The 27,742-nt window shown below is 39.8% G+C and overlaps 1 protein-coding gene across 1 annotated transcript; it reads left to right on the top strand.

The window, feature by feature from the left end:
* The first annotated feature begins 1,363 nt into the window (after positions 1-1,363).
* On the top strand, positions 1,364-27,146 carry gpia (glucose-6-phosphate isomerase a). Its single transcript, XM_071416171.1, has 18 exons — positions 1,364-1,580; positions 3,020-3,110; positions 6,902-6,970; positions 7,595-7,714; positions 8,321-8,404; positions 13,919-14,065; positions 14,457-14,528; positions 14,738-14,782; positions 14,899-14,952; positions 15,879-15,939; positions 16,255-16,298; positions 16,437-16,589; positions 17,170-17,299; positions 17,464-17,540; positions 17,822-17,950; positions 18,219-18,294; positions 26,507-26,573; positions 26,668-27,146. Exons 1-18 carry the CDS (start codon positions 1,462-1,464, stop codon positions 26,789-26,791), a joined length of 1,662 nt encoding a protein of 553 aa, XP_071272272.1. The 5' UTR covers positions 1,364-1,461; the 3' UTR covers positions 26,792-27,146.
* Positions 27,147-27,742: the final 596 nt, after the last annotated feature.

Here is a 27,742-nt window from a genome sequence, read left to right on the forward strand (position 1 = left end):
AAAAGATTCAATTGTCACAAAATGCCTTGTGTTTTTTGTTCCTCTGATTCAGAATCCATAGCGCATTTATTTTTTTAATGCTGTCATTCTAGTAAACTATGGATTGAAATTCATGAATGGTTGTGTATAAAATCTCCAGAATTACCTATGTTTACCTTTGATGATGTTAAATGGCATTATGCTTATCCTTGTAATTCCTATCATAACTATTTTATTAACATTATTATTTTCTTGGCCAAATATGATATTCACAAATGTAAATGCGGTGGGAAAATTCCTTATTTTGTAGTTTCTTTCATTGAACTGTTACAATTTTATAAATCCCTCAAATTTTGAAAAAATATTAGAAGCCATGTCTCTGAATGTCTGTTAATGTCTCATTGCCTTGTCACATACAAATTATGTCCTGAATTAGGGGGTTCGCCTGGTGTTCTATTATTTAATTTTTCATTGTATTCACAGAAATGTCCCTGTATTGATGTGTAATATTGTTATTATTGTTGCAATAAAAAATAAAATAAAGTAGCAAATCGGACATTTTCGAGTTTCCTAGTTCCGGCTAGCACTTGAACGCGGCAGAGTTTGCCCGTTTGTAGTCCTAAAACCCGGAAATAAGTCACCTCTGGCTTGCCATCCCTATGGGAAACGTTTATGTGGAATTAATAGGGGTTTGGAATAAAGGTCGAAAATAAGGTATGAGGTTAACACAGGTTTAAGAGATCGTATGCGTTTTGTTCTATGAGATAATAGCTGTCAGTTAACATGACCTTAATGAATTATAAAGCCTTTATGTGCGTTGTGTTTTTTATTATTATATACGTTCTTCAAAATTCACAAAAAAGGATGTGAGGTGATGAAGATTATAGAACAAAAGGTATACGATTTCCTAAGCCTGTGTTAACCACAGACACTATTTTAAGCGTTTATATAAAAACCTTACAAAATCACAATTTCCCCCATAGACTTTGTTCAACTAATAAAAAGACGCCATTGCTATCAAGACGACTGACTTAACGGAATTTGTCCGTCTCTTTTTTTAAACTTTTTTTTTTTAAACGTTTTTTTATTAAGAACAAATCAATACAGAAAGTACATAAGGGAACAGAAGTATATATAGATTATATATAATGGACAATCGAGCTAGGGGGTACAATATCACATTACAATTACACAAGGACCTTAAGGGACATACATACACTTACAATTCTAACAGCTTTTTTGTTAGTAGAGTATTTAATAGTCTTAAAATACAGTTCAATTTATTTTTGTAGGGTAAGAAAATGTGTGGAATTTGTCCGTCTCCACACGACACTCGCTGTGCGACCTACGTCATCAATTTGGGCACCAGGCGTGTCCGCATAGCCGGTTCTTATTCCTCAGCCTCTCACACTGAATTGCCCTTTCATCCTACACGCACGGAAGTAGAGTTTTAACGCGATCGTTATCAATTCAACAGCCACCATGGGGCTTTCAAGTGATCCACATTTCCAGAAACTTGAACAATGGTACAAATCCAAAGCTGGGAACCTCAACATGAGGGACATGTTTGATGCTGACAAGGATAGATTCAGCAAATTTAGGTAAGTAAGCTTTCGATTGTTATTATGACCAATAGCCGATGCTATACAGACATTTGGCACGGTATCTTGCATCAGTAACGGTATAGGTCAAACAATTGAATACGGAGTTAACGTTAGCTAACTAACTACATCAATAGAGCCAGTGCATGGGATGCGTTTTTTTGTACACCTTGGTACCAATCAAATGTGATTCCATAACTAAGCTTTACAATATAAGCAGGGAAGCAAGAATAGTCATTTGTCTTTTAGCTATGTCGTTGTCTGGCTAATAGCAAGCGCTTCATACTTGTATGAGTACACAGTACAAGGTCATCGTTTGTGATCGATTGTTTTTCCAGTCGTAAAACATAGCTTAGTATCTGCTTTGTGAAATGTTCATTTTCCATGTCGCTCTACTACACCCAGTTACATTATAACTAGCTATATTGTTATCGAGCTGTCAACTATATTCATTTTATGTAGGGCCCCATTTAACTGGGTTAGCTTGCTAGGTAATGTTAGCCCTAACTAGCTAAAGCTATATGCTCGCTTCCTTTCGTTCAGCAGCTGGCGTTGGCTATCTACGTGCAGTTTTGCACATACATAGCCTACCAGTAGGCGTTTTAAGTCTAGCTAACGAGGGACCTAAACCCAGTATAGACATCTTTTAGGTACCACTGACAAATTTACTGTAACAATGTAACCATCAAGATTGCTGTCACGACGTTCTACTGGAGGGGTCTGCAGTCGCACGTACGCCAGCCGTTAAGCAACAAGGCTAGCTAGCCACGCCCCTACAATAAAACCTGCACCATGTTCCGTAATCAAATCCAACTTGATTTGTTACATGCGTCGAATACCACAAGTGTAGACCTTACCGTGAAATGCTTACTTTCAAGCCCTTAACCAACTGTGCAGTTCAAGAAGAGTTAAGAAAATATTTACCAAATTAACCAAAGTAAAAAGAAAAACGTTTTTATTATATATATAAATAAATAAAAAGTTGCTTAATAACAATAACGAGGTTATATACAGTGGGTACCGGTACCAAGTCAGTGTGCTGGGTACAGGTTAGTTGAGGGAATGTGTACATGTAGGTAGGGGTGAAGTGACTATGCATAGATGATGATAAACAGCGAGTAGCAGCAGTGTACAAAACAAATGGGGGGGGTCAATGTAAATAGTCCAGTGGCCATTTGATTAATTGTTCAGCGGTCTTGTGGCTTTGGGTAATAAAATTGATAATACAATTGTGTACCTTTTCTCTCCAAGCCACACTGTAGCACTGCAACACATACAGTCAGTAACATGTAATCTTATTATAATTCAGAATAAATGATGTAATTGACACAGTAAGATGCATTTTATCACTGTACATAGAAATGATAAGGAATATGTTAGAAACCCTATTTGATCATTCTAGATTATTACATTTGTTTTCTGTTCTCTTTCCTTGGTAGCACAACCCTTGAGACAGACGATGGAGACATCCTGCTTGATTACTCCAAGAATCTTGTCAATGAGGAAGTCATGAGGATGCTGCTGGCCATGGTAATACATATCAATGTTATGTCTTCTCATAACTATAGCAAACATCTAACAGATGTTTGCTCTCAGTTTTGACTCAATGGGAATGACCTACGTCAAGGACCTACACACAGTGATGTAAAAATACTTTAAAGTACTACTTACGTTGTTCTTTTTGAGTATCTGTACCTTACTCTACTATTACTATTGATATTTTTGACCACTTTTACTTCACTACATTCCTAAAGAAAATGTTGTGCTTTTTACTCCATACATTTCCCAAGTTCTCAAATCAAATTTTATTAGTCACATGCGCCGAATACAACAGGTGTAGACCTTACAGTGAAATACTTACTTACGAGCCACTAAACCAACAATGCGGTTAAAAGAAATATGAATAAGAAATAAAAGTAACAAGTAATTAAAGAGCAGCAGTAAAATAACAATAGCGAGACTATATACAGCGAAATTCTAGCTTGATAAATCAAATGCATTCAGTGATGTCTTTTCTCATTATTCAACATTAGCCTAACCTGCAAATTTGAAAAGGAAAATGCATTTAGGCCTATCTTTACTTGTAAATTCTTCTGGTGAACCTCTGTGACAGCGCTGTAGAAGTCACTGCAGAGTCCCATGTCCATTATTTTATTCTGCATGGGTCATTCCATGTCATTTCAGTAAGCCATGACACCCACCATCTCAGATTATTCTGAAATCGTTTCTGTTGTTAGAAACATAAGATTAGCATTCCTGAAACATTATTTTGTTTAAATTTAATTTGATCTCTGAGAAATTAAGCTAAATGGGCCATTTTTTATTTCTAGGATTCATATAATCGTCAATAAATATAGTACCTGACATTTGATTTGGAACATAATTCTTCTTGACATTGAGTAAGACATGAGGAATCGAATAAAATTATCAAAAGCCACCCCAACAACCAGTGTTTAGAGAAATTAGCCATTGAAGTCGCTTACATTATTTACCCTAAATTCGTGTGAAAGTATAATGTTTTGCCCACTAGATGCTGCTGTTCCTGCTATTATCACCACACTCTTTTATCCATTTAGCTGGTCGCTTGTGTTCATTAAATGTTTTACAACATTTTTCTTTGCAACTTTGGGTAGAAAACCAATAGCTTTTGTTGCCTGGCTAACCAAACTCCTTGCTCCGGTCAAACGCTACTCCACGCCCACAGACGTTAGGTTCTTCTCCGCATTGAGTCTGGATCTGAGTACCTCCCTGACGATTTCTAGAACGCAAACACTTTCCAACCGTTCTGATTGGTCCCAGAAACCGATGGGTTGGGCCAGAGCCAGACCACACATGGGTAAAGCGCCGTTTTGAAAATGTGTCATTGGCATTGATACTCTGATTGGTGATTTACTTTATTTTGTACAACACTCTTCATTTTGATGTCACCGCAAATAACTTCAACGATGGTGGTCTCAGACTGAAGTGTGTAGCGAATATAGAGCAGCGGAAGAATTCAGTTTGAGTCATCAGGCAATGGCTTTTTAAAATTATGAAAATAAATTGTGTGGTCAAGCCAGTCCACCATGAAAGCAATTCAGTTTATCCTGCTATTAGCAAGCTAATGCTTCTCCTTGAATAGTCCAACAAATGGCAGCTCTCTGAGAGGACTATCGTAATGGTGCAATTCTCTATTTCAACTACATCGCACCTGTCCAGATCCACCCCCATCTCCAGTGCCCGCATCACTCATCCGCCACATGGCTTCAAACTGCACAAGTTTGTTTCTCGCCGTCGCCTACGCAATTACAAAATTTGATAAAAAGCATTTGACCTTTCCATTGTCTTAACGACAAGGGATTGGTTGATTTCCAATTGATTGACGAGAAAAGTATCGGCCAACCCTTCGGGTATCTTACTGCACCCTCATATGCCATGTCTTGAAATATGCAATTCTCATATGAAGACTTATCCTACAGGCCTGAAAGTTTGGAGAAATGGGCTAGTGGCTAAAATGTTGTGACAACCGTAATATAATGATACAATTATATGGCAGTTGTATGTTTTTCACAAAAAATATTAGAAAACATCTCTATATGTAGTGTGATTTAATAAAATGTACATCTTTAAACTCAACCCAATACCATTACAAAACACAGTGTGTTTGTGACTTTATTGGTTTGCCAGGAATGGTCTTATTAATCCAGACCTTTAAGAGGGGCTGTTTCCTGGACACAAATAAAGCCTAAGAGAAGGACAAACTGAATTGCTTTCATGGAAGACTCATTTCTTCTGATTAGTGTTGGGTACTAACTTCTAAACATCCTTATTCATGTTACCGTATTAGAACTGAGGGCATGGGAATCTGCTAAGTGAGAAAGGACATGTTATTGATTTAACCCAGGTAAGTTGACTGAGAACACATTCTCATGTACAGCAACAACCTGGGGAATGGTTACAGGGGAGAGGGGATGAATGAGCCAATTGTAAGCTGGGGATGATTAGGTGACCATGATGGTATGAGGGCCAGATTGGGAATTTAGCCAGGACACCAGGGTTAACACCCCTACTCTTACAATAAGTGCCATGGGATCTTTAGTGACCGCAGAGAGTCAGGACACCTGTTTAACATCCCATCTGAAAGACAGCTCCCTACACAGGGCAATGTCCCCAATCACTGCCCTGGGGCTTTGGGATATATATATATTTTTTTAGACCTGAGGAAAGGGTGCCTCTTACTGGCCCTCCAACACCACTTCCAGCAGCATCTGGTCTCCCATCCAGGGACCAACCCTGCTTAGCTTCAGAAGCAAGCCAGCAGTGGGATGCAGGGTGGTATGCTGCTGGCTTGATCTCAGGTATCCTATGGAGAGGAGAAGGGCCATAGTCTGGTTCCAGTCAACAGATAAGGTAGGACAGTCGTGAGTTGGGGAGGAGTGAGGAATTTGGGCCGAGGTCAGATGAAGTTAGAACGATTTGAATGGCTGGGAAGGAATTAATACCCTGGCGCCTTTCTTGTGGGGTTTTATGCAGTTTTAGCAAATTTATATATTTGAGCATGAAAACCACCAGAATTGTAAAAAAAACAACAACAACCTTAACACAAAATAATTAATTTTTTAAAATATATATTTTTTAAATTATTTGACTTTTCATAACAGCTTTTTAAATTATATTATCACAGGTTAAGCACTACCTACCCTGACTGCACATCACTGATGTGAACGTATCATACATGCACACAGCCGGCATGGCTTCAGCTGTCAACCCTCATCAACCTTCAGCCTCTTCGCTCTTAGTGAAAGTCTATTTATAGTTCTACCTCTACACGGCAACTGATTATTGTTGTGCTAGCGACCAGATGGCTGTGAGAAATGTTGATAATGCAATGCATCTAGTAGCATTTAATACTTAAAATTGTCTCTTCATATTAAACAGTCACATCAGCAATTCCAGTCCATTCCCCAACAATAGAACCCCCGAGTACACCGTTGACAACACATTTGACAGAAATGAAAAATGTCCTTGTAATAGGAGTTTGGCCAGCCCACCCACTTATATTCATTCTACCAGAGTATCATGCTAGACTAGTACCCTGGGAATGTGGTGAAACGGGCATTAAATTCAGACCAACACTTCCTTCTTATGTTTAAGGAAGAAGGATTGCTAAAATCAAGACATTTCTAGTCCTACCGGTATGTGCTGTCGCAAATGCTACGTATGTTGTAATAACCTGTTTGTGGGCATTGAGTGATTGCAGATAGTAGCAACAATGTTGCTATTCAATGATTGCGTATGATGGCAACAATTAACTCACATTAAGTTTTTTCTTTCTTGTGCAGGCCAAGTCCAGGGGAGTGGAGGAAGCCAGAGACAAGATGTTCTCTGGAGAGAAGATTAACTTCACTGAGGTACCAGGACTACCTGAGTTTTTGCTCTCTCTATTGTGGTACTTTGTCTGAACATTTTAACTTTTTTAACACTGGCAGATATAGAAAATGAAAGCCGAGGAAAATTCTGATTTATACTGCGGTAACCGTACAAATATAATCATTGTATTGTAATAACACTATGCTACCAACGAGATGAGAGGAGGCTACTCTGAAATTTGACAAAGTAGGACACTCTCACAATAACTCTTCTCTAAAGAGTGGGCAGTTGTTGCACACTTTGTGGTCACTATTGCAAAGTCATTCAGGGAAGTCGTGGTTCCCACCCACTCTCCAAACACCATTCATGACGCAATGACAACATTGTGCAACCACTTCCTCAGTGAGACTGCACGTTATATACACGTAGGTCTTATTCGATATGTTTGCACATGCGAAGAATGGTATTCAGATTTTGATATCACTATTTGTATGTTATTGAGATTATTATATTATATATTTCTTAGAGGCTAGGGCAAAAAAAATGCACTATCCCTTTAAGTAATAAACATCTTAGTCATGATTAATAAGTATGTTTTAATGTTCAAGTTTCTTCCCACTCCCCTAACTGTGTGTTTTTGCATGTCTGTGTGCGCGCATGTGTAGGGCCGTGCCGTCCTCCACATTGCCCTGCGTAACCGCTCCAACACTCCCATTAACGTAGATGGCCAGGATGTCATGCCCGAGGTCAACAGGGTCCTGGACAAGATGAAGGCCTTCTGTCATGTGAGTGGAGTCCAGTTTCAACTGTTACCCCAGCATCTATGCAAGGGCATCTTTACATAGAGATAACAGCTTCTACACCCAAGCCATAAGACTGCTGAACAATTAATGAAATGGCCATCGGACTATTACATTAACCCCCCCCCTCCACTTGTTTGCACACTGCTGCAACTCGCTGTTTATTATCTATGGATAGTCACTTCACCCCTACCTACATGTACAAATTACCTCAACTAACCTGCACATTGACTCGGTACCGGTACCCCCTGTATATAGCCTCGTTATTGTGTTACTTTAAAAATGTAACAAATAAAGTTGGATTTGTTCCATCTTTATGCATCTATAATTGCCAGTATATTTTTTTATTGGGTGTTCTTAAACTAAATCTGAATGGATTAAAATGCAACACAGTCACTACACAAAAATGTAAGATTTGTGAATAAATAAATTCATATAGTTAATTAACTGTATTGTAGTTGACGGCATCAGGTAATGGCCGTCAGAAATAAGAGTATTTGAAAAGGAGGTAGATTATCTCGCATTGTGTTTAAATTGAGATGTACGCACACATCTGACATGTGCCTCTATTTTTTTGTGTGTGTGTTGCAGAAAGTGCGTAGTGGCGAGTGGAAGGGCTTCAGTGGAAAGGCCATCACTGATGTTGTAAACATTGGGATCGGTGGTTCTGACCTGGTGAGTGTGTGACTTACTTGTCATACAACTATTTTCTTATTTTCAATCCATTGTCTTTTCTAAAGCCCTTTTTACATCAGCAGTTGTCACAATGTGCTGGGAAAAATGTCACAATGTGGCTGGGAAAAACTCCCTAGAAAGTCAGGAACCTAGGAAAAAGCCTAGAGGAACCAGGCTCAGAGGGGTGGCCATTCCTCTTCTGGCTGTGCTGGGTGGAGATTATAAGAGTAGACCAGATTGTTCTTCAAGATGTTCAAATGTTCATAGATGACCAGCAGGGTCTACAGTTCAACACCTTAGGAGTAAATGCGCCCTAGGGACGGCATGGGAGAGAGCGAACGAGCAAGCCAGTGATTCAGGAGCCGGCCAGGCATAGACAGCAAGGATGGTTTGTTACTCCAGTTTCTTGCCATTCACCTTCATAGGACCCCTCTTAATAAAAAAAGGTTTAGTAATTTAGCAGACGCTCTTATACAGTGCGACTTAGAAGAGCAATTAGTGTTAAGTGTCTTTGCTCAAGGGCACATCGGCAGATATTTTTTTTCCATCTAGTCGGCACAGGGATTTGAACCTGCGACCATGTTTTCGTCTCTCACATGGATCGGCAAACCATTCAATAAAACAAACAGCTCTAAACAGCTCTACAAACAGCTGTAGGCAGGAGAAAGCCCTGCCTACAGCTGTTTGCTTAGAAATTCTCGGAGCAATAAGGAGGCCTGCGTCTTGTGACCGTAGCGTACGTTTAGGTATGTGCGGCAGGACCAAATCGGAGACATGCTTATTTCTTTTTTCTCTTCTCTTATTTTCTTCTCTTGTTCCCACTTATTTAAAACAATTCAAATGAAGATGTAGATGTAGACGTGTCCTATTGTAGTGTGAGCTGTATTGGATGCTTGACTGAGTCATGCTGAATATTATAAACTGTAATGGTTCATTATTTGAGTCAGATATTTCCTGTTGTATTCCTCTGAGCTATTCAATAGTCTCATAGAGCCATATATGGCTTTGGTACAGACCTGGGGTAACTATAGGTTTAACTAAGCTTTGTGGAAAGTAACTATTTTTTGGGTGGGAACAAATAGTTACGATTTTAATACAGATCCAACAAAAATATTACTTTAATTTTTTTAAACTATTTGAAATCAAATCTTAGAAAGTGACTACTTTTTAAAACTATTTGAGTACAGAATTGTTTTAATTACTATTTGAGTACAGATATGAGAAAGCAACTACTTGTTAAAAATATAAATATTTGAGTACAGATCATAGGAAATGACTACTTTTCTGAAAATATTGGATTGGCTGCCTTCAACTAATGACAGGGCTATATCTGGAACTGGATGTTGAAGATATACTGTAAATAGAATGAATAGAGCACACACAATCTCGTATACTATTCCAAAATGAGTGACGCAGTGGTCTATTGCATTGCATCTCAGTGCTAGAGGTGTCACTACAGACCCTGGTTCGATTCCAGGCTGTATCACAACCGGCCGTGATTGGGAGTCCCATAGGGTGGCGCACAATTGGCCCAGCGTCGTTAGGGTTTGGCTGTCATTGTAAATAAGAATTTGTTCTTAACTGGCTTGCCTAGTTAAATAAAGGTTAAATACAAATAAAAAATGAAAGTCATATTTGATCTACACAATACATTTCTATCTGAACATTTTGTAAATGTCCAGTCTCCTGACTGTCATTGCCCCAGGGGTACATAATCAAGTCAAACCAATTAATCAATGATATTATGTATAGATATAGTGCTTATAGACAGTTTACACCCCCTTTTTTCACATTCGTTACAAAGTGGCATTGAAATAGATTTAAATGTAATTTCTTGTCATTGATCTTCACAAAATACTCTAATGACATATTTTTTTTTACAAATTGAAAAACGAAAGTAGTTCAGAAGTCAATTTTGGCTTAACAAATCACATAAGTTATATAGACTCACTCTGTGTGAAATAATATGGGGTTGACATGAGGTTGTAATGACTACCTCTTCCTCTGTCCCCCATACATACAACATCTGTAAAGTCCCTCAGTCAAGTATTGCATTTCAAGCACCGATTCAACTGCAAAGATCAGGAAGCTTTTTTAAATCCTCATAAAGAAGGGCAGTGATGTGTAGATGGGTAACAATAACAAATCAGACATTTAATATATCTTTGAGCATGGTCAAGTGAATAATTATGCTGTAGATGATGTACTGAACCGCATAGATTTATTTTCTCACACGTCTACATTTACATTTACATTTAAGTCATTTAGCAGACGCTCTTATCCAGAGCGACTTACAAATTGGTGCATTCACCTTATGATATCCAGTGGAACAACCACTTTACAATAGTGCATCTAACTCTTTTAAGGGGGGGGGGGGGTTAGAAGGATTACTTTATCCTATCCTAGGTATTCCTTAAAGAGGTGGGGTTTCAGGTGTCTCCGGAAGGTGGTGATTGACTCCGCTGACCTGGCGTCGTGAGGGAGTTTGTTCCACCATTGGGGTGCCAGAGCAGCGAACAGTTTTGACTGGGCTGAGCGGGAACTGTACTTCCTCAGAGGTAGGGAGGCGAGCAGGCCAGAGGTGGATGAACGCAGTGCCCTTGTTTGGGTGTAGGGCCTGATCAGAGCCTGAAGGTACGGAGGTGCCGTTCCCCTCACAGCTCCGTAGGCAAGCACCATGGTCTTGTAGCGGATGCGAGCTTCAACTGGAAGCCAGTGGAGAGAGCGGAGGAGCGGGGTGACGTGAGAGAACTTGGGAAAGTTGAACACCAGACGGGCTGCGGCGTTCTGGATGAGTTGTAGGGGTTTAATGGCACAGGCAGGGAGCCCAGCCAACAGCGAGTTGCAGTAATCCAGACGGGAGATGACAAGTGCCTGGATTAGGACCTGCGCCGCTTCCTGCGTGAGGCAGGGTCGTACTCTGCGAATGTTGTAGAGCATGAACCTACAGGAACGGGTCACCGCCTTGATGTTAGTTGAGAACGACAGGGTGTTGTCCAGGATCACGCCAAGGTTCTTAGCACTCTGGGAGGAGGACACAATGGAGTTGTCAACCGTGATGGCGAGATATTGTCTACACACAATACCCCATAATGACAAAGTGAAAACATGTTTTTAGAAATGTTTTCAAGTGTATTGAAAATGTTATACAGAAACATCTCATTTACATAAGTGTTCACACCCCTGAGTCAGTACATGTTAGAATCACCTCTGGTAGCGATTACAGCTCATCCTAATATTTATATATTCCTTCATTTCATTCTTTAACTTTTAGGTTTATGTGTATTGTTGTGAGTTGTTAGATATTACTGCACTGTTGGGGCTAGAAACACAAGCATTTCGAAACACCTGCAATAACATCTGCTAAACATGTCTATGTGACCAATAAAATTTGATTTGAGTCTGTCTGAGTAAATCTCTAAGAGCTTTGCACACCTGGATGTAATAATGATCCTGGACAACACCCTGTCGTTCTCAACTAACATCAAGGCGGTGACCCGTTCCTGTAGGTTCATGCTCTACAACATTCGCAGAGTACGACCCTGCCTCACGCAGGAAGCGGCGCAGGTCCTAATCCAGGCACTTGTCATTTGCACACCTCTATGTGACCAACCTTTGCACACCTCTATGTGACCAATAAAATTTGATTTGAGTCTGTCTGAGTAAATCTCTAAGAGCTTTGCACACCTGGATTGTACATGAACATATATGGCAAGACATGAAAATGGCAGTCTAGCAATGATCAACAACCAACTTGACAGAGCTTGAAGAATTAAAAAAAGAATAATGGGCAAATATTGCACAGTACAAGTGTGCAAAGCTCTTATGAGACTTACCCAAGAAGACTCCCAGCTGTAATCGCTGCCAATGTGGTTTCTAACCTGTATTGACTGAGGGGGGGGATACTTATCTAATCAAGGTATATTAGTGGTTAATTTTCATTAATCTTTACAAAATGTTTATTATTTTTATTTTTTGTAGATCATTGACAAAATGACAATTAAATCTATTTTAATCCCACTTTGTAGCACAATAAAATGTGAAGAAATCCAAGGAGGTGTAGACTTTCTATAGGTACTGTAAGTATAAATGCGTTGACGCTCAACTACTGTATGACTCTTTCAACATGCCACTGAAAAGTTTGAAAGCCACAATTGTATGATACCTGAAAATAATTCCAAGTTGGATGCTTAGCAAAAACAACTTTGAACCTCTTTGTCCATCTGAGGGTAAATGTTCTCGTTTTGAACACACACTATACCATATTTCAAGGGATAGTTTACTCAGAATACAAACTAGCATGATTTTCCACCTACCTTGGCTGTAGTTGATTCAACAAGGCAGTTTTGGGATATTTTGTTTCCTTTTGACACTTCATAGACTAATTTTTTTACTGTTAGCGTTTTCAGTAACACTTAACATTAAACTGTTCTTCTGCCTCTGTAATTACTTTTGGAGCAACATTCCTTCTATCCCCCTTCAGTGCTTTTTATATCTTTTTAGCATTTTATAAAACATTTTGCTGGTAACTGCTGTTGTATTTAGTAGTTGCATAATACTTTGGTAATTGCACAGCAACTAGCTGAGTTGGTGTCTGTTCCTTATTTGACTTATGTAATAACAATGTTGCTATTGTAAAGAGTTACTACACATGTATAGGAGCTTGATGTCAAGTGTTACTGTATTACCTTGTCTCACTCATGAAAAGATGTGTGTTAGTCATTTTGAAGCTGCAAAAGTGGTCTACTCTAATGTTGAGGTGATTCCACGTCCCTCATGTATTTCATTACAGGTTCTATAAAGATGAACATCTAAGAGCCCTCCAAACTATGTGCTTATGATCAGATATTTAGATTGATTCAACTAACTGTTGTAGTTTTCGGTACTTCATCAAATATGTAGATGCCATCAAATATTTTTTAGGTTTCAAATAACTTGCATATATTAAAATACCTAAAGATATTATTTGGTTTTCTGAGAGGTATTCAAAATCCTTTGAAATATGATTGGGTTTTCTGAGACCTGTATTTGAAAATCAAAGAAAATAGTTGCCTTTTAGTTGAAAGTCTAAACTTTCTTCTACTACCTTGAGTATTTGGAAAGTTGTTATTTTCAAACTACAAAATACAGCTATTTTCTGCCCTTGTCTGCTTTGGTATTACAGTAGTGAGCTATAACGGAATTATTACTGTGCCGCTAAGCTCTGGTATAAGCAGAGAATACACTGCTGGGGTGTTGATGCAAAGCTACAGTATGCTGTAGGTGGCACAGTAGGCAACAGAACAAAGAGTATGCTTGAGCTGTTGGCTTGGTACTCGTAGTTACTGGGATTTGATTCAAATCATTTTGTCATGCTGTCATATGTCATAATATTGTGTTTCCTCTCTAAGGGCTCTCATGTTGACAGGCTCTGAAGTCCTAATGGATACAGAAAACACAGTTACATTTTAATTGCACATAGGATAGAGGGAAGTTGAAATGGTAACACCGTAATGTTGTGCATCCTCCTCTCAGGGTCCTCTCATGGTGACTGAGGCCCTGAAGCCCTACTCTAAGGGTGGCCCCAACGTGTGGTTCGTGTCCAACATTGACGGCACACACATGGCCAAGACTCTGGCCCAGCTCAATGCTGAAACCACCCTCTTCATCATCGCTTCCAAGGTGACAGACTGACTCTATACACACACACACACACACACACACACACACACACACACACACACACACACACACACACACACACACACACACACACACACACACACACACACACACACACACCTTCTCCTGTTGCCATGGTTACACACATCCTAAAGCCATAGGGCTCTAGATGCTTAAATAATTCAATGTTATAAATCAATGTCTCATTCAGTGCTATGGTGGTTAATAATCTGTGTATACATGGTTGTGTTCTGGTAATGTGTGATTCATGTTTGAATAATAATTTATGGTTTGAAGCTGGAAAATGTGGCAGGCTAATGGTGCTCCTTCAGTGTCACACGCTGTGTACTACTTCCACCGGGACTCATGTCACACTGTTGTCCTTTTTCAGACCTTCACCACCCAGGAGACCATCACCAACGCTGAGTCTGCCAGGGACTGGTTCCTCCAGACAGCCAATGACGTGAGTAGACTCCTGACAGCCAATCACAGGACACCTTTGTCTGTAACCAATGCCGTTATAAGTTCAGCTTAAATTCAGCCAATGATTTGAATAGTTTCTCTGCGGACAATACATCATTTTAGCCACAAAGGTCAGTTTAGGACAGTCCAAAGTGCAGCTGGAGTGTCATATGACATTTGGATCGACTAACTCTATTTTCTTCTTCACAGCAATCTACTGTTGCCAAGCACTTTGTGGCGCTGTCCACCAATGCAGTAAGTGGCCATTTTGAATGACACTTTCCACCTTACATTGTTACCTGCCTGCCGACCAGTATATTGCACAAGTAACTTTGACTGTTACTCTTTTTGCTGTCTCCCTTCTCTTCCAGCCCAAAGTGCAGGCATTTGGTATTGACACAAACAACATGTTTGAATTCTGGGATGTAAGTATATACTTCCATGCACACTGAGTTAGCCTCTGACCCCCTGAATCTGAACTAAAGTGAGGCTTTATTTTCCCAATTGTAATTGACATGGTTTGTATAAAAAGCATTTCTGCATTATTTTTCTGCTGGGAGATATTTTGACCACATTCTGGGTGTAGTATTTATTTAAAAATAATTTGGAATGTAACTGTTAAGCGTATGAATTTGTGAATATGGTATCGACACGTTACATTCTAAACCATAGACGCATGCGCTAAAGAGGTAATTTGAACTCGATCAAAACAATGGAAATGCCATTGAAACACATTGGGGAAAGATGCAGTGGGGGGGAAGATCCCAAATATCCCTCATTGCTCTCCAGCAAAGTTGGCCTACATTTAGGGTATTGTTTATGTGTATTTCACACTATGTTGAGGTAAAAATCGGAGTATAATGGTTGTACAATCACCAATCAACTGCATTACAGTTAAAAATGACTGACTACCACCACCGATTTCTCTATGCTACCAGCTTATACGAACCGGAGTTAGCATTTAGCAGCCACTTCTTAATCTGAAAAGGAACTACAGTACTTCTAAATGTTATGTAGCAAAAATAGCCAAATATATTCAAATCGGATTTTAGTAACCACATTGTGGGCCTGTTTACAATATATCAATCATGAGGAATATCCACAGATTTGTTGTATGTGTGCCGGTGTTCTTCTATCCCCCGTGGTCTGCGTTCCATTGACCTCATCTATTGGAAATGAGCGATGTTGACGAATTGGTGTCTTTTTAAAGAAAGGGTGCTAGTACACTGTCGAGGTGATGGCCATTGTCTGTTTTTGTATAACTTTTCAAGGTTTTGAGTAAGAAAAAGGAACCTTGCCGCTCTGTAGTGGTTGATTTTGTGACTGTGATGTCATTTTGGCTTTCTCTCAGTGGGTTGGAGGGCGTTACTCCTTGTGGTCGGCTATTGGGCTGTCCATTGCACTGCACATAGGTATGTATGTGTGTCTGTTTGTCAATATTAGAACTCTATGGATTTAGTGTATATTCCAGATTTGCACTTTTTGTCAAATGCAAAAAGTTGGTATGTGAATTGAAATGGAATTCATCGAAAGCAGCATAACAACTACTACTACTAGTACTACTAGTACTACTACTACTACTACTACTAGTACAATACTACTACTACTACTACTACTACTACTACTACTAGTACAATACTACTACTACTACTACTACTACTACTACTAGTAATTTGAGTTTAAGAGTTGATCCTAACACTTTTTTTCTACCTCCTCTCACCATGCAGGGTTTGAGAACTTTGAACAGCTTCTGGCTGGTGCTCATTGGATGGTATGCACATTTATCCCTCACATAGTGTCAATTCAACCCAACTATTTATCCCCTCAGGGGCAATTGAAAATAATCCCAAACTAAATAAATTTAGAATTGGTAATATGTTGTTAACAATGAATGGTTTGTCTTTCCAAGGACAACCATTTCCGCAGCACCCCCATTGAGCAGAACGTCCCCGTTCTGCTTGCCGTGCTGGGTGTCTGGTACATCAACTTCTTCCAGGCCGAGACCCATGCCATGCTGCCCTACGACCAGTACATGCACCGCTTCGCTGCATACTTCCAGCAGGTCAGGCAGGCTGCCGTACATGGGTTCAAATACTATTTTAAATCTTTCAAATACTTTGAGCGTTTGCTTTAGCATGCTTGGCGTGCCAGGTGGGTGGGGTTTGCACTTTGGGAATTTTATATTGGTTCCATTCAACAGACAAGTCCGAACAACCGCAGTTGAAGTGATTTGAAATGATTTCGTATTTGAACCTACTTCTGAGTAATACAGGCAGGCAGGAGCCAGGAATGGCCATATGCTAGGGCTGTAGGAACCGGGACGGGGCATCTGTTTGGGCTAGACAAGAGAAACCAGGGACAGGATCATGTTGAGTAGACAATTTGAATTTAATTGGATAGGTGATAGTAATATGGTGAAAACTTGCTGAAGCTTTTGCTTACACCTACCTATCCAGTCTGTCAGATCTACAAAGGGAAGGAAAACACTTTCTATTAAGGGTGACTTGCAGGTGCGCTAGAATATAAGAAGGGATTCATAATCATAGACTACCTTACACTGCTTCCTTTCAATGTTTCACCTTTTTTATTTATGAAGCAAACATTTCAGTCTAACCAACATAACTTGAACTGTCTTTACACAGGGCGACATGGAGTCCAACGGGAAGTACATTACTAAAGATGGCGCTCGTGTCAACTACCACACCGGACCCATCGTCTGGGGCGAGCCTGGAACCAACGGACAGCACGCCTTCTACCAGCTCATCCACCAAGGTAACTGCCACACTCCTGTCCTGTCCTCCAGACCCTTGTTCATAATATAGACTGCAACAGTATATGAACCAGTTGTTATTATAGCATTCCCTAATAACTGCTGAAATTAGATTAAAATAAAACGTGACCTCTCCATGTAACCTTTTGTGTTGTGACCTTTCCAGGCACACGTATGATTCCTGCTGACTTTCTCATTCCTGCCCAGACACAGCACCCCATCAGGGACAGCCTCCACCACAAGGTAGTGCACCCTCATGGCTTCCTAAATGTATTAGTACCCTAATGGCTAATCCAACATCCTCTACGCTTACACCCTCACTCTGCCACATAACCTATTCTATCGTTCAACCATTGAAACCGTCAACTCTGACTTAATTTATTCAGACTTTAATTAATTTCATTTTTTCGGACTAGTATTCTTTCTCAGTCAAACCCAGAATGATGCCAAATGTACATACAGAGTTTGATTTAAAACAGTTCATTGATATGTATGTATTTGACTATACCTCTGGATCTCCATAGATCCTGATGGCCAACTTCCTGGCCCAGACGGAGGCCCTGATGAAGGGGAAGACTTCAGACGAAGCCAGGAAAGAGCTGGAGGCCACTGGCCTGGGAGGAGCAGAGCTGGAGCAACTGCTGCCACACAAAGTGAGTGGATTTACTCATCAGACACAGTTGCATTACTTTTGACCAGAGCCCTATGGGCCATGAGGCTCTTATCAAAAGTAGTGCGCTATAAAGGGAATAGGGGACACAGTAACTGCCACACTTACCAGACAGACACTGGGCCAGTCTATAATCTATTGATGAAAAGATATGCACCATTTGATTGTTAGTGTTGTTTCTGGATTATGCTTTGCTGTATAGCATGTTTGGTCAATTATTGTTAAACACTGTATTTTACCCTCAATGAAAGGTCTTCCAGGGGAATAAGCCCAGCAACTCCATTGTTTTCAAGAAGCTGTCACCCTTCATGCTGGGAGCACTGGTTGGTAAGTACTGTAGTAGCTGTTGTCATGTCAACAGCCAATCCCTGCCCAGAATAAAACCTTAGTATTTTATCATATTGATTTATAGAATCGTTAAGGAAGAGGTGCATGTGCGTTCCGATAGGACACATGAGGAGTAAGTAGCTCCATTTTGTACCACCAAAACTGTGGTTATGTGTAGAAGCCAGACAACAGTTTTTAAATGAAGTCTCTAAAATCGATAGATCAACATATCCCCAAGCAACTGGGAGAGAGTGAGCGGTCAGTTATGTACAACAGGGAACCAATCAGTTGGTAAAGCGACTAGGCAACACAAACCAAACAAGCCATGGCTTCCCTCAGAGGAAAAGACAAGGAACAACTTGGAGATGCAAATGAGAGTAATGAACAGCTAAAGGTTATCTAGGAAAACATTTGTTAAAATGCTCTCAATGCACACCAAAACAAACAAACTGTTACAATCAGTTGTTAAAGTAGATTCGCTGGAAAATAAAGTAGATTCTATAGTTGTAGACATACAAGTTGTGCGCATGAACGAACAAGACAACGAAATTAGCCTTCCGGAAACAAGGTTGCGAACAGCAAGAAAACAGAATGAGACAAAACAACATGAGAATATTGTCGTTACCGGAAGACGAGGAAAAAGGAGACTTTTCCAGCTACGTGGTAAAACTGATATCAGAGGAGCTTGGCGTGGATATATCACAGGAGGATCTGGAACGATTCCATCGGCTCGGCGTGAAACAGAAGAACACTAAATAACCTCAGATAGTTCCACAGTTTGAGGATTACCATCAGACCAAAGTCAACATTCTGAAGGTAACATTCTCCTTCTGAAAGGAGATCAAAATCCAGGGCCAGTCCATTCGATTCGTCCAGGACCTGTCTGCTAAGCTGAGAAAAAAAACGCAAGCAATACATTCCAATCAGACAGTCAGTGGAGGAAAAAGGAATCAAGTCTCAACTCCGCTTCTCGGCAGTGCTGTGGGTATAGAAAGGAACACAAAAGATGGAATTCACAGATGAAGTGCAGATGAAGCCCTAAATAGGCTGCAAGAAACCATTCCAGTTGAGAGAGCCCAATGCCCTGAGAGAACGAAGCTGAGCTACACTAGTCTACATGCGTGATGCCCAAGACCAGCTTATTGTAAATTGAGACAATATTTTATTTATTTTTTACCTTTATTTAACTAGGCAAGTCAGTTAAGAACAAATTCTCATTTACAATGGCGGCCAGGAACAGTGGGTTAACTGCCTTGTTCAGGGGTAGAACGACAGATGTTTACCTTGTCAGCTCGGGGATTCGATCTAGCAACCTTTTTTGGTTACTGGCCCAATGCTCTGACCACTAGGCTACCTGCCGCCCTCCCCCCAATACAATCTAAACTCTATTTTCCCCAAATGTACTTCTCTAGGAAGTAACAATAGACATAGCTGTTACCAATGAGCTACATGGACACTGAAAAGATGATACAAAAGAGTGGGCGTGATGGGGTGTGTATGTGTCTGCATGTGAATGGGAGTGTGAATGAGGGTGAATATGTGTAGGAGGGCTGGAGAGACTGGGTGGGTGAATGCATAGGGTATGTGTTGTATGTGAATGGATGAGTAAGTCGATATATTGATGGGTGTAAATGTGTCTGAGAAGAAGAATGGGTGGGAAACAATGGGAGGTTGGGATAAACTTTACCTGGGTGGATAAGGGAGGGCAAAGATCGGAGGTGGTGATTGGCTTGGATGGTAGGTTGGAACAAGTTTGGTTGGGGTAAAGGGGAGAGAACTGGGAGGGTAAGTTGGAGACAGAAGGGTTGGCTTGTGAGACAGAAGGAAAGATTTAACTCTACTACAATGTATTTTGGTGACTTGCAAACCTGCTATAATTGATTAACCTGCTATAAATGATTAAAAGTTCTGGACAGATTAGGAGAGTATGTCAAGTCATTATTAGTCCTTGTTTGTCATTTATAGTTAAGATTCAATGGTGATTATTTGTGAGAGTGGAGAGGGGCTTGTGCGATTGGGACGGGTTGACTGGGAGGACATCAGACATTTCTGTGTGTGGGGCCTCTACTCATTCCACTTCAGTCTCTCGGTAGACCAGCCACTATACTTTCATTTACAAGGTATTACAAACTGACCACAGTATTTAAGTGGCAGTCTTCCTCCATTGTATGTACAATGACATAATCCACAGACTGTTGGTACATTAAGCCCTAAAAAGGCATAGCGCCTCAAAGTTCAAAAAGTACTTTGCTTTATTTTTTGTGTTTTCTGTTAAATGTCTGCTCAGCTCACACGCTCTATATTTTTTATTATAACATAACTATGTATTCATACTATGATATTTAATACATTTGCAACCTGTTTTTGCTTTGTCATTATGGAGTGTGTAGATTGACTAGGGGGGGGTTATAGAATCCATTTTAAAATGTGGGAAAATGTGAATATTTTCCTAATGCACTGTATACGCTGAACAAAAATATAAACGCAACACGTAAAGTGTTGGTCCCATATTTCATGAGCTGAAATAAAAGTTCCCAGAAATGTTACATACTCACAAAAAACGTATTTCTCTCAAATTTTGGCCACTAATTTGTTTACATCCCTGTTAGTGAGTATTTCTCTTTTGCCAAGATAATCCATCCACCTGACGGGTGTGGAATATCAAGAAGCTGATTTAAACAGCATGATCATTACACAGATCCACCTTGTTTTGGGGGCAATAAAAGGCCACACTAAAATGTGCAATTTTTTCACAATACCACAGATGTCTCAAGTTTTGAGGGAGCGAGCAATGGGCATGCTGACTGCAGGAATGTAAACCAGAGCTGTAGCCAGAGAATTTAATATTAATTTCTCTACCATAAGATGCCTCCAAGGTCGTTTTAGAGAATTTGGCAGTACGTCCAACTGGCCTCATATCCGCAGACCACACCAGCCCAGGACCGCCACATCCGGCTTCTTCTCCTGCGGGATCGTCTGAGATCAGCCACCCGGACCGCTGATAAAACTGAGGAGTATTTCTGTCTTTAAAGACCTTTTGTGGGGAAAAACTCATTCTGATTGGCTGGGCCTGGCTCCCCAGTGGCTGATCCCCTGCCCAGTCCTGTGAAATTCATAGATTATGGCCTAATGAATTTATTTAAATTGACTGATTTCCTTCTATGAACTGCTACTAGGTAAAATCTTAAAAATTGTTGCGTGTTGTCTTATATTTTTGTTCAGTTACATTTGACTGGTTAATTCAACTGTATCTAGGCCACTCAGGAACATTCAATGTCTCCTCGTGAAGCAACTCCAGTGGATATTTGGCCTTGTTTTAGGTTATTGTCCTGCTGAAAGGTGAATTTGTCTCCCAGAGTCTGTTGGAAAGCAGACTGAACCAGGTTTTCCTCTAGGATTTTGCCTGTGCTTTGCTCTTCCGTTTATTTTTATCACCCCAAAAACTCCCTAGTTCTTGCCGATGACAAGAATACCCATAACATGATGCAGCCAACATGATGCTTGAAAATATGAAGAGTGGTACTCTGTGATGTGTTGCATTTGCCCCAAACCTAACGCTTTCTATTTGGTATTTTATTAGGATCCCCATTATCTGTTGCAAAAGCAGCAGCTACTCTTCCTGGGGTTTACACAAAACATGAAACATAATACAGAATGACATAATACAGAACATCAATAGACAAGAACAGCTCAAGGACAGAACTACATAAAAAGAAAATGTAAGGCATACGTAGCCTACATATCAATACATACACACAAACTATCTAGGTCAAATAGGGGAGAGGTGTAAGGTGTTGCTTTATCTGTTTTTTTAACCGGGTTTGCTGTCTATTTGACCAATATGAGATGGAAGGAAGTTCCATGCAGTAAGGGCTCTATGTGAAAAGACCCCTGGTGGCATGTCTGGTGGGATAAGTGTGTCTCAGAGCTGTGTGTAAGTTAACTATGCAAACAATTTGGGATTTTCAACACTAATGTTTCTTATAAAAAATAAGTGATGCAATCAGTCTCTCCTCAACTCTTAGTCAAGAGAGACTGGCATGCATAGTATTTATATCAGCCCTCTGATTACAATGAAGAGCAGAACGTGCCGCTCTGTTCTGGGCCAGCTGCAGCCTAACTAGGTATTTTCTTGCAGCACTGGACCACACGACTGGACAATAATCAAGATTAGACAAAACTAGAGCCTGCAGAACTTGCTTTTTGGAGTGTGGTGTCAAAAAAGCAGAGCATCTCTTTATTACGGTCAGACCTCTCCCCATCTTTACTAATTCAAATTTAAATTCAAATGTATTTATTTATATAGCCCTTCGTACATCAGCTGATATCTCAAAGTGCTGTACAGAAACCCAGCCTAAAACCCCAAACAGCAAGCAATGCAGGTGTAGAAGCACGGTGGCTAGGAAAAACTCCCTAGAAAGGCCAAAACCTAGGAAGAAACCTAGAGAGGAACCAGGCTATGAGTGGTGGCCAGTCCTCTTCTGGCTGTGCTGGGTGGAGATTATAACAGAACATGGCCAAAATGTTCATAAATGACCAGCACGGTCAAATAATAATAATCACAGTAGTTGTCGAGGGTGCAGCAAGTCAGCACCTCAGGAGTAAATGTCAGTTGGCTTTTCATAGCCGATCATTAAGAGTATCTCTACCGCTCCTGCTAGTAGAGTACTACCATTGAATCTATATGTTTTGACCATGACGGTTTACAATCTAAGGTAACGCCAAGTAATTTAGTCTCTTCAACTTGTCCAGCAGCCATACCATTCATTACCAGATTCAGCTGAGGTCTAGAACTTAAGGAATGATTTGTACCAAATACAATACTCTTAGTTTTAGAGATGTTCAGGACCAGGTTATTACTGGCCACCCATTCCAAAACGGACTGCAACTTTTTATTAAGGGTTTCAGTGACTTCATTAGCTGTGGTTGCTGATGCGTATATGGTTGAATCATTAGCATACATGGACACACACGCTGTGTTTAATGCCAGTAGCAGGTCATTGGTAAAAATAGAAAAGAGTAGAGGGCCTAGAGAGCTGCCCTGTGGTACACCACACTTTACATGTTTGACATTTTAGAGAAGCTTCCATTAAAGAAAACCCTTTGAGTTCTATTAGATAGATAGCTCTGAATCCACGATATGGCAGAGGTTGAAAAACCATCCGTTTTTTCAACTACAGGTTATGGCCAGTAATATCAAAGTCTGCACTGAAATCTAACAGTACAGCTCCCACAATCTTTTTATTATCAATTTATTTCAACTAATCATCAGTCATTTGTGTCAGTGTAGTGCATGTTAAGTCCCCTTCTCTATAAGCATGTTGAAAGTCTGTTGTTAATTTGTTTACAGAGAAATAGCATTGTATTTGGTCAAACACAATTTTTTCCAACAGTTTTCTAAGAGCTGACAGCAAGCTTATAGGTCTGCTGTTAGAACCAGTAAAGGCCGCTTTACCACTCTTGGGTAGCGGAATTACTTTGGCTTCCTTCCAGGCCTGAGGACAAAGACTTTCCTCTAGGCGCAGATTAAAAAAATTGACAGATAGGAGAGGCTATAGAGTCCGCTACCATCCTCAGTAGCTTTCCAAATAAGTTGTCAATGCCAAGACGTTTGTCATTATTGCTCGATAACAATTTTCCCACCTCTCCCACACTAACTTTACAAAATGTTCTTTATTTGTTTTTATGCATGAATACAATTGCTCGCTGTTCATTGTTGGCATTTCCTGCCTAAGTTTGCCCACGTTGCCAATGAAATAATCATTAAAGTAATTGGCAACATCAAATGGTTTTGTGATGAATAAGCCATCTGATTTGATGAAAGATGGTTTTGAATTTGTCTTTCTGCACATCATTTCCTTTTAAAGTGCTCAAGTTTTTTCCCATCATTCTTTATCATTGATCTTGGCTTCATAACACAGTTTCTTCTTCTTTTTGTTGATTTTAGTCACATCATTTCTCAATTTGCAGTAAGTAAGCCAATCAGATGTGCAGCCAGACTTAATAGCCACTCCTTTTGCCCCATCTCTTTCAACCATACAGTATTTCAATTCTTCATCAATCTATGGAGCCTTAACAGTTCTAACAGTCATTTTCTTAACAGGTGCATCTTTATCAATAATTGGAAGATGAAATGTCATAAATTCAAGTGCAGCGTCTGGATGCGCCTCATTAGTCACATCAGACCAACAAATATGTTTAACATCATCCACATAAGAGTCACAGCAAAATCTTTTGTATGATCTCTTGTACACTTTTAGGCCCAGCTGTTGGAACTTTTGCTTTCCTGGATATAGCCACTATATTGTGATCACTGCATCCAATGGGTACGGATACAGCTTTAGAACAAAGTTCTACAGTATTAGTAAAAATGTGATCGATACATGTGGATGATCTTGTTCCTGTAGTGTTTGTAAACACCCTGGTAGGTTGATTAATAACCTGAACCAGATTACAGGCACTGGTTACAGTAAGAAGCTTCCTCTTGAGCAGACAGCTTGATGAAAACCAGTCAATATTCAGGTTCCCAAGGAAGTAGACCTCTCTATTTACATCACATACACTATCAAGCATTTCACACATATTAGTTAGATACTGACTGTTAGCACTTGGTGGCCTAAAGCAACACCCCAAAAGAAAAGTCTTTAGATGTGCCAAGTGAACCTGCAACCACAACACTTCAATAACACTTGACGTAAGATCTTCTCTAAGCATGACAGGGATAAGTCTCTGAATATATACAGAAACACCTCCCGCATAAGCATGTATTCAGGGCATAAAGTTAATTTCTTAGCCCAAATTTTTGCAGTTTTACTTTTGTGCCATATTCCAAAAAGGATGCATGTTTTGGAATATTTGTATTCTGTACAGGCTTCCTTTTCACTCTCATTTAGGTTAGTATTGTGGAGTAACTACAATGTTGTTAATCCTTTCTCAGTTTTTCTCTATCACAACCATTAAACTACCAGTATGTAACTGTTTTAGTGACCATTTGGCATTATGGGGAAATCCCTGAGCGGTTTCCTTCCTCTCTGGCAACTGAGTTAGGAAGGACACCTGTATCTTTGTATTGATACACCATCCATAGTGTAATTAATAACTTTGCCATGCTCAAAGGGATATTTAATGTCTGCTTTTTTTTTTTTTTTTTTTTTGCCATTTACCGATAGGTGCCCTTCTTTGAGAGTCATTGGAAAACCTCCCTGGTCTTTGTGGTTGAAATTCACTGCTCGACTGAGGGACCTTACAATTATCTGTATGTGTGGGGTACAGAGATGAGGTAGTCATTCAAAAATCATGTTAAACACTATTATTGCACATGCAACTTATGTTACTTGTTAAGCAAATTTTTACTCCTGAACTTATTTAGGCTTGCTATAACAAAGGGGTTGAATACTTATTGACTCAAGACATTTCATCTTTTCATATTTTATTCATTTAAAAAAAATTCTGAACACAATTCCACTTTGACAATATGGGGTATTGTGTGTAGACCAGTGACACAACATCTCAATGTAATTAATCCATTTAAAATTCAGGCTGTAACACAACTACATTTGGAAAAAGTGAAGGGGTGTGAATACTTTCTGAAGGCACTGTAACTAATGAAATTACAGTTAGCGAAAATGTATGCTTAATCCAGTATAAAGTAATGTATAGAATTTATTATACAAGAGACAAAATTCACAAATTCTACACATTCTACAACGGCAGAGTCATGTCTTAAGTGTAAAACTAACAATGACTCAATAATCCATGCCTTTTGGGAATGCTATAAAGTTATGGGCGGCATTAGAAAGTTGGCTGACAGAAGTATTACAATGTAAATGTACTTTTAATCCATCTGTCTGCATATTTCAAGACATGGCATGTGAGGGTGCAGTGGGAAACCTGATGGGATGGACGATACTTTTCTCGTCAATCATCTTGAAAAAAAAATATACTCAACAGGAAATCGACCAGTCCTTCGTCTTTAACAAAATGGAAAGGTCAAATGCTTTATTATATAGATGTTGAAAGTGTGGAGAGAAACAAAATGGCCGTTTTGAGGCCATGTGGCAGAGAGTGATGCGGGCGCTGGAGATGGGGGTGTAAGTATGTGGCTCTGGGCAGGTGTGATGTTTGTTGTATGCTTTGTATTGTTTTTTGTTTTTTTTACGTTACGTTTTCTATTTACATTTACCGGTAGTAAGTTTTATTTTCTGTTTTCCAGCCATGTACGAGCACAAGATCTTTGTGCAAGGAGTCATGTGGAACATCAACAGCTACGACCAGTGGGGGTAGGTGTCAGCGAGAGGCATATATGGAATTCTAAATATATATGTTGGCCTATATTTTATTGTATATCTGTCATATTCTCCTTCCTACCCTCAGAGTTGAGCTGGGCAAACAGCTGGCCAAGGCCATTGAGCCGGAGCTGAGAGACAGTTCCGAGGTCCACACTCACGATTCCTCTACCAATGGGCTCATCAACTTTCTCAAGAAGAACTCAGCCTAATTCCTTCTCTTCTTCATGGCTGACCTTTAGCCCCTGGCTGATCCCTATTGGAACCATACTATTGGCTGAACTATTCCACATTGTAGTCCTGGCCCCAACTTATAGCCCCTTGACCCGCATAAAAGAGCACTTTACAATTGTGATCACCAGTCTGTTTGAGTGTTTAAGTGAATTGTAAGACTTAACTGTATAATTAAATGTGTATTACAGCTCACCTAATAATGGAATTAATCACTTTTGGGAGGAGGGGAAACTCGCTTAATATTAGAATGTGCAGATATTACTGTAGGTGACAAGAACCCTTCACTCTTACCTAGTCAACACTGACTTACCAAATAAATGTAATTTGTCACTACACGATTGTGTGTTGTTAATTTTGAGTAATTGAGGTTTTATATGCTACGTACACATGAGAATGATTTTCTGAAGCAACGTCCTATCTGTTTAAAAGTAAGGCCTACATCATTTAATGGCAAACCAACTACATATGTAATGTTATTTCAGTAGATATTTAAATATTTAGGTTTAATGAGTTTGTCTTGACAAGATGTTTTGAGAAAGAATTTAGAGAGCGTAATTTTTTTCAATGACATGTTTTATACTTGAAATAGATTGTAGCCCCGACCCAGCAATAGTAACAGCACCGTCAGATACATTTTGGAAAAAAAATAGCAAGCCATAAGTTTTGTATAGCCCCTCAGGTGAGTATAAATACCTCCATTATCAGTGGTGAGTGAACTGGAACAGACACACCTGCTGATGTTATGATAAGAACAGGACAGTAGGCTTTGTCTGTTATCACACTTCTGGGATGTATTCACCAGAAACCAAACTAGCAAATGGGCCAAGACGAGGAGGGGCTCACCCAAACTTGTCCAATAAGAAACTAATGAATACACCCCCGATGTCTGGTTTGGAACAGGTTTCATTCAGAGCCATGCCTGTTTCCAC

This window comes from Salvelinus alpinus, chromosome 9 (assembly GCF_045679555.1).
Source record: "Salvelinus alpinus chromosome 9, SLU_Salpinus.1, whole genome shotgun sequence".
Taxonomy (NCBI): Eukaryota; Metazoa; Chordata; class Actinopteri; order Salmoniformes; family Salmonidae; genus Salvelinus; species Salvelinus alpinus.

Excerpts from the sequence above, each read along its gene's own strand:
- gpia (XM_071416171.1), top strand. The coding sequence starts at position 1,462 with ATGGGGCTTTCAAGTGATCCACATTTCCAGAAACTTGAACAATGGTAC. Across the intron at positions 14,066-14,456 it reads TCTTCATCATCGCTTCCAAG|ACCTTCACCACCCAGGAGAC; the intron begins GTGACAGACTGA and ends GTCCTTTTTCAG. Across the intron at positions 16,590-17,169 it reads TCGCTGCATACTTCCAGCAG|GGCGACATGGAGTCCAACGG; the intron begins GTCAGGCAGGCT and ends GTCTTTACACAG.